The sequence below is a fragment of the Euprymna scolopes genome, chromosome 12 (genome assembly GCF_053919585.1).
Source record: "Euprymna scolopes isolate OS-2025 chromosome 12, ASM5391958v1, whole genome shotgun sequence".
Taxonomy (NCBI): domain Eukaryota; kingdom Metazoa; phylum Mollusca; class Cephalopoda; order Sepiida; family Sepiolidae; genus Euprymna; species Euprymna scolopes.
This window is the reverse complement of record NC_136493.1, coordinates 25,847,843-25,855,180: the sequence shown is the minus strand read 5'-3', so window position 1 is coordinate 25,855,180 and position 7,338 is coordinate 25,847,843. Positions and strand designations below refer to the sequence as shown.

The 7,338-nt window shown below is 40.1% G+C and overlaps 1 protein-coding gene across 1 annotated transcript in view; it reads right to left on the bottom strand.

The window, feature by feature from the left end:
- The window catches only part of LOC145291210 (growth/differentiation factor 8-like), a 277,336-nt gene extending 273,304 nt beyond the window's left edge, over positions 1-4,032 (bottom strand). The window contains exon 1 of the mRNA XM_080136795.1: positions 2,295-4,032. Within this exon, the coding sequence (XP_079992921.1) occupies positions 2,295-3,042 (748 nt within the window). The 5' untranslated portion in view covers positions 3,043-4,032. The remainder of the gene's footprint in view (positions 1-2,294) is intronic.
- Positions 4,033-7,338: the final 3,306 nt, after the last annotated feature.

Genomic DNA, 7,338 nt, shown 5'->3' with positions numbered 1-7,338 from the left:
CCTACTTTCCATGACTCAATCACTGTATCCTCTTCTTTTCTTCCTCTTTTTTTTCTTCTTTTTTCCATTACGCGCTGTTCTATTTCTTTCACTATATATCCGTATACTTTCGCCCCCCCCCCTTCCTAGGTTAGTAAACGCGTGTCAAGGCATTTACATGTCAGAACGTACATCTTAGAGGCGTGTGTGTGTGTATGTGTATGTGTTGCGTGTGTGTGTGTGTGAGTGTGTGTGTGTGTGTGTGTATCTATGGTTACATCGAGCTGCCGCTTATAAGTGTCTAATCTAATTTTTTTATTTGTTATTTTTAATTTTTAATTTTTATTTTTTTAAATCCCTACCACCCTCTCTATAAATGTATTAAGTGGATTGCTACTACCACCACCTTTGGTTTTTTGAGGGTCGAAGCACGATTTTTCTTTTCTTTTTCAGTATCAAAAATGTAATTGTCTGATTTAGATGCTTGAAAATACCATAAGGTTGAAATAAATTATTGCATCGACAATTATGTAATTTCCGTGTTATAATTTTTATATATATATATATATATATATATATATTAGTGTTGGGCCGATTAATCGGAATCGGGAATCGGAAAAATCGGAACTTCCGATGGGATTAGAATCGGAAAAATATGTACCAATTTTCCGATGCCACTGCTGGTGGAAATAATGAAATGATAAAGGTTTATTAATTTTAACATACGAGTAACGCTGAAAGGTATAAATCACCCCCACAAGTGTGTTTTTTAAGTTTCGAGAAAATATATGCACATTTAACGCGTGTTTTTTTAGCGTAATCCTGACAAAATAAGAACTTTATAGTTAAATATTTGGAGATTTATAAAGAATAGAAATCGGAATCGGTTATTGTATCGGATCGGAATTGGGAATTTAATATAGAATTGGTAATTGTTTCGGAATCGGAAAAAATATTGGAATCGTCCCATCAGCATATATATATATATATATATATATATATATATATATATATATATATATATATATATATATATATATATTTATATATATATATATATTTATATATATATATATACGTATATATATATATATATATATATATATATATGTATGTGTGTGTGTGTGTGTGTGTGTGTGTGTGTGTGTGTGTGTGTGTGTGTGTGTGTGGACTCTTCCGTCGATTTCGACGTACGAACTTCCGCCACAACAATTAGGTTGCTCCGAAATCCACAAAGATGATTTGTTTATACTGGTGGAGGCTTTGTCTAGAACCAACCACACTTTTTGGGATTACTGCTAACCATTTCGGTGCAGATGACTGCCAGATAGATGACAGAGTATACAATACATCGCAGGTTTTTATATCAGAATTTCATTCTCCTAGATGCATGTCTTAATGAAGACTGGGGGGTGCGTTGCATCTCTGCCAGTGAATTAATGCGCCCCCAGATACCAATCTGGAAATTTCTACGACTCGGCGTGGTACAGCGCCTAGATTTTCCAAATGGTCACCCATATCGTACTGACTAGACTCAATGTTGCTTAAGATATATATATATATATATATATATATATATATATATATATATATATATATATATATATATATGTATATTGCATTTATGAAGGAAAGACAAGTTTTGATGTTCATGAATAAAAGAAAAACTGGGAGGCCAGCTGACCGGTTTCGCCCTCACTCTTCTAGAAGTGGATCCAGCGATATATTTTATTTTTTAAAGCGAGATAAGCCCAAGCGAGGAAATATACGTTACACACACACACACACACACACACACACACACACACACACACACACACACACACACACACACAAACAGACACACACACATATATATGTATAAACACATATACATATATGAGTGTGTGTGTGCGTGTGTGTAAAATGAGAGAGAAAGAAAGAAAGAGAAGGAAGGATAGATAGATAGATACTTATTACAATTGCTAATTATAAATAAATATTTTCCTCTTGAAGATAGATATGTTCCTTTTAATCCAGTTGTAGTGGAGGCTTCTCAGGTTTATAGACTTTTGTTTAATTTGCGTTTCTTTTGAGTGTGTAACGGGATTGCGTTTCGGTAAAGCGAAAGCGGTGAGCCTCGGGAAACGGAGTGGCTCTTGCAACGTTTTCGTGTCATCTTTTGACTGTGCGGCTTAAAATGGTTTCGCCATCTGTCCGGATAACAGAAAATAACGCCTACCCCCCGCGAAAAAAAAAAATTCTCTGTTTTTAAGAAAGTTAATGATAGTTAAAGATTTAGATAAAATAAAATGAATAAAAGTTTCTTTACTTACACGAGAACGACACCATTATCCTTTGCAAAGGTCGTAATGTATCTCCATCCTCATCTGAATCAGAATCCTTATCCCGCCCCGAATTATAAGGGGAGTCTCTCTGCATCAGATGTTCATTTATCGCCCTCTGTACCGTGGGGATTTGGGGTATCGATGGGTTTTGGATGTCCGGAGCCGCAGTTAACCCCAAATGTTTTAAAATAGTCTCTTTGATCAGAGCAAGACGGAGTTTTCTTTCGTCCTCTCGCAGTTTATTCTTTAAAGAGTCCATGTTAGGAGCCGTGCTATTATACTCTTCTTCTTCACTGGTACTCTCCTCCTTCGTTTCGGAATCTTTGCTGGCACGACGCGATGATGTGGCACTGGCCGACGGTCGGTCATGTCCCTTGGTCTTCGATTCATCGCTGTCCGACTTGACCTCTCGCTGCTTAATACCGCCGTCGGCTTCTTTAGCAGCGCCCAACATGATGCTCCTCGGTTGGCTACTTAGCCCTTCCTTTTCGTCCTCCTCATCTTCGTCGTATTCCTCGGTTATCGATACCTTGTCATGGTGCGGATTTGTTCGCTGTTTTGTGTGCTGATCGGAGGCCTGGTGGCCTTGCCAGGATTCGGATCTCGGGTGTACGCGGTTACCTGGCGAGAGCCGACTAAACGCTGGGTCAGCTTTGCGATCGCTTCCTGCGGATATCGGCGCAAACAAAGTCAAACAGACGCCGAAACTCAAGAGAATGAATTTCAGCCACCACATGACAGACGTGAACCTGTGAATACTAGAAGGCCAGCAGACGTTTCTTGTTTGTTTGCTTATTTGTTTGTTTTCTGTTTTTTTTTGTTTGTTTGTTTTTTGTTGTTTTTTTTTTGTTTGTTTTTTTAGGATTAAGTGTTACTGTTAGAAGTGGTTGGTGTGCCTGTCGGCGATATCAAACATTAATATGATGAGGAGGATCGCCTCGGTGAGTTTATATAGCCCATCACTTAACTTGTCCAATCGGAGTCAGACACACAGCACAGCCTTTCGGGTTCGACAGGAAGGAAAAATAATCTCTCTCTCTCTCTCTCTCTCTCTCTCTCTCTCTCTCTCTCTCTCTCTCTCTCTCTCTCTCTCTCTCTCTTTCTGAAGAAAGAAAGGCGTAGATAGGATTACTTGAAGAACGTATGAGACGTTGTATAATCGAGCACCTTTTGTTTCGCAAATGCCGTAAGTGCCCGCGTCTTATTGTAAATAGTGAGGACGACGGAGCTGATGATTTTAAAAGTGTCACTCTCGTCAGAGTCGCTGATCAGAAGGAGTAAACTTCACCACCGTCGGGTTTGACAGAATAGCTGATAAATGCCTGTTTGATAAACCTTTGCTTTTTCATTAAATAGGCGAGCGGTATCCCATCTCAGGCAAACAGATTTACACACCATTCGCATATATCTTACTTCGGCTATTTTTTTTTTTTTTTTTTTTTTTTTTTTAAGTGACGTGGACAGATGAGAAGTATAAAAACGAAGAGGGGAGGAGGAGGAGAAGAGAAAAAGAAGACGACGAAAGATTTATAAAGGTGGTTCACGTCTGCGTGCACACGGGCGTACAATGTTTATGGCGCGCGCTCGCTCACGTGCAAGTGTGTCTCTCCTCTCCACACAGCGACCGTATCTATGTGAAAACGCAGATAGCTTATGTGTTTGTGGGGAGAACCAATAAAAGCTACGACGATCTTAAACGGCGTCGGTTTTCAGTTCCCCCTTCTGTGAGATGCGCGCGAAAGGGGGGCGTGTCCGCATTAACTTGCGTACAAACTGTGGGCGTGGCGATATTTAGACGCAGGGTGCGTGGGTGGTGCATGGGTAGTTGGCGTGCAGACCTTTTTCTCGTAAGTGTGTGCTTGTTGAGAGTACCTGCATTTGTGTGTACGCGTGTGAGCGCACAATCGCACACGTTATTGTGTTTGCATGTGTGTGTATGTTTGTGTGTGTTGCCGATGAAGATGAAAGGTGGGCGTGTTCGCGTGAGAAACGGAGGTGCGAATATAGGAAAAAGAAATTAAAATTGAAAACTGGCGATGGAATGAATATTTATAATAGATATTTGTTTGTTTGTTTCTTTTTTTTTTCTTTTTTTATTTCACATTAAAAAATGAATCTATCATTCCATATTTCCCATCATTTAGTTCAGCCTGTTTCCATAGCTAATTACTCTTAATCAAAAGTGTATCTTATTATTATGTACTTCTTTTCAACATTTCATTGTTCTCATTAACAATTATCTCCCCCTCCTACTACTACGACACCTTCCATCCTCCTCCTCCTTTTCTTTTTTCTTCTTTTTCTTTTTCTTCTCATTCCACAGTTCTCCTATTTTATCTTCTTTTTTTTGTCTTTAATTAGTTTCTTATTATTGTTCTTTGTCTTTTCCTTTTTTCTTACTATATCTTTCTCTTTCTCTTTCTCTCTCTTTATCTCACTCTATCTTGTATTCTTATTCGTCTTCTTCTCCGTTTTTCTCATTTTTGTCTTCTTCTCCTTCTTCTTCTTCTTCTCCTTCTTCATCTTCTTCTTCTCCTCCTTCGTCTTCTTTTTCTTCTTTTTCTTCTTCTCCTTCTTCTTCTTCTTCATCTTCTTCTTCTTTTTTTCTTTTCTCCTTCTTCTTCTTCTTCTTCTTCTTCTTCTTCCTCTCCTTCTTCTTCCCTTCTTCTCCTCCTCCTCCTTCTTCTTCTTCATCTTCTTCTTCTCCTCCTTCTTCTTCTTTTTTTTTTTATTACATTTTCACCCCAAACAAGACAAATTGCCACTTTGATGTAGGGGGCTACTATCAGGGGAAACATCTACTGGGGAACTATGTAGGGATTTGGGCAGCAAGATGTTGGTTCACGTTGCACTTGAACTTCTGCATGTCAGACCAGTTGGGGAAGCAGTGACCTGGAATGGAATTCCAAAGTCTAGCGGTTCTGGGAAAGAAACTACCGGAGTAGAAAGATCTTTTACATCTAGGGATCTCTACAGTGTGGGGGTGGGATTTTGCAGCTTGTCGGGTCTGTCGAGGATGTTCACGTCGTGGGGGCACAAGTGCTTGCAGTTCATCAGAGCATTCACCATTAAAATACTTGTAGAACAGGCAGAGGGATGCAACGTTTCGCCGATGGGACAGAGGCTGAAGCTTAGATGCCAGTTTAGGGCCTATCAGATTTGCGACTCTCTTTTGAACCCTGTCAAGGAGCGAGAGACTAGTAGTAGATGCACCAGCCCAAATATGACAGCAATACTCCATACATGGGCGAATGGTTGCCTTATAGAAGAACAGGATATTTTCGGGTGTTAGTAGTTTTCTAGCACGGTAGAGAGAGCCCACCTTCCTTGCAGCGGCCCTGGCAATGCCCTTGATGTAATTGTTCCAACTCATGTTTCCTGTGAACGTTAGGCCAAGGAGCTTGAAAGACGTACTCTCAGATAAAGAGTCGTTGGCCATTGCTATAGGTGGTAGAGAAGGTTTCTTGTAATTATTGAATGAAACCAGTTTAGTCTTGCCGGCATTGAACGTGACCATCCATTTTTGTCCCCATTCCACTACTGATTGGAGGTCATCCTCTAGTGTTTCTCCCATTACTTTAGATATATGTTCATTTGTTTTCCTGTCGTGCCTGCTATAGAGTGTGGTGTCATCAGCATATATACCCATCTCAGAGGCAATTTTGTCGGGGAAGTCATTTATGAATATCAGGAACAGTAGATGTCCAAGGATAGATTCCTGGGGCACTCCCGCATTTATATCATGTTGTTTAGATGCACGACCGTCGAGGACAACCTGGATTTTTCTCTTAACTAAGAAGGATTTAATTATGTTAAGTATTCTACCAGTGATACCGTATGATCTAATCTTCCTGAGGAGACCCTCATGCCATACCCTGTCAAAAGCCTTAGATATATCTAGAGCTACCGTTCTGCCCTCTCCCGCTTTGTCCAGTGAATGGTATATGCATTCAGAGATTACAGTGAGGATGTCTGCTGTGGAACGGACTTGTCTAAATCCATATTGTTGGTCGGTCAGAAGTTTAGCATGTGTAAGGTGCTGGACTAGAGCATGGTTAATTAAAGTCTCAAATATTTTGGCAAAAAGTGGGAGGAGGCTAATAGGGCGATAATTTAGTGGGTCAGTTCTTTCGCCAGAATTCTTGAATACTGGTACCACAGAAGCAGTTTTCCAACAGCCCGGAAAGCAAGATTCATTAAGGCATTTGTTGTAGAGTTTGGAGAGAACTGAAGCTACTTCGGCTAAGCACTCTTTTAATAGCACAGCTGGGATGAGATCGGGTCCACATGCTTTTGAAGTGTCAAGGTTTTTTATGATAGCATGCACCTGAGCAGGGGTGATTTTCAGATCGTCTAGCGTGGCGTCTGTCCGCATAGGAAATTGAGGTAGGGGGTGGTTGGAAGGGTCCAGTGTGGAGTTTGAGGCAAACCGACTGGCAAGCATGTTAGCCTTTTCGGTTGCTGAGCAAAAAACCTCGTGATTGTTGGTTAGTGGGGGAATTGTTGATTGTCCATTATTTACTACACTGTTGTAGATTTTCCAGAAGTCACGAGTTCCTAGTTTTGTGCTTCGATGCGTTTTTTAGTGGTTTCCGTAAATTCCCTCTTAGCTGTCGCTATTTCTTTCTTAACGTTACTTCTAGCTTCTATGTACTTCTGTCTGTTTGAACTGGACTTTTCTTCTTATTTTTCTTCTTCCCCTTCTTCTTCTTCTTCTTCTTCTTCTTCCCCTTCTTCTTCTTCTTCTTCCTCTCCTTCTTCTTCCTCTCCTTCTTCTTCTTCTTCTTCTTCTCCTTCTCCTTCTTCTTCTTCTTCTTCTTCTTCTTCTTCTTCCTCTCCTTCTTCTTCTTCTTCTTCTTTTTCTTCTTCTTCTCTTCTTCTCCTTCTTCTTGTCCTTGTTCTTGTTCCTCCTCTTCTTCTTCTTCTTCTTCTTCTTCTTCTTCTTCTTCTTCTTCTTCTTCTTCTTCCTCTCCTTCTTCTTCTTCTTCTTTTTCTTCTTCTTCTCTTCTTCTCCTCCTCCTCCTTCTTCTTG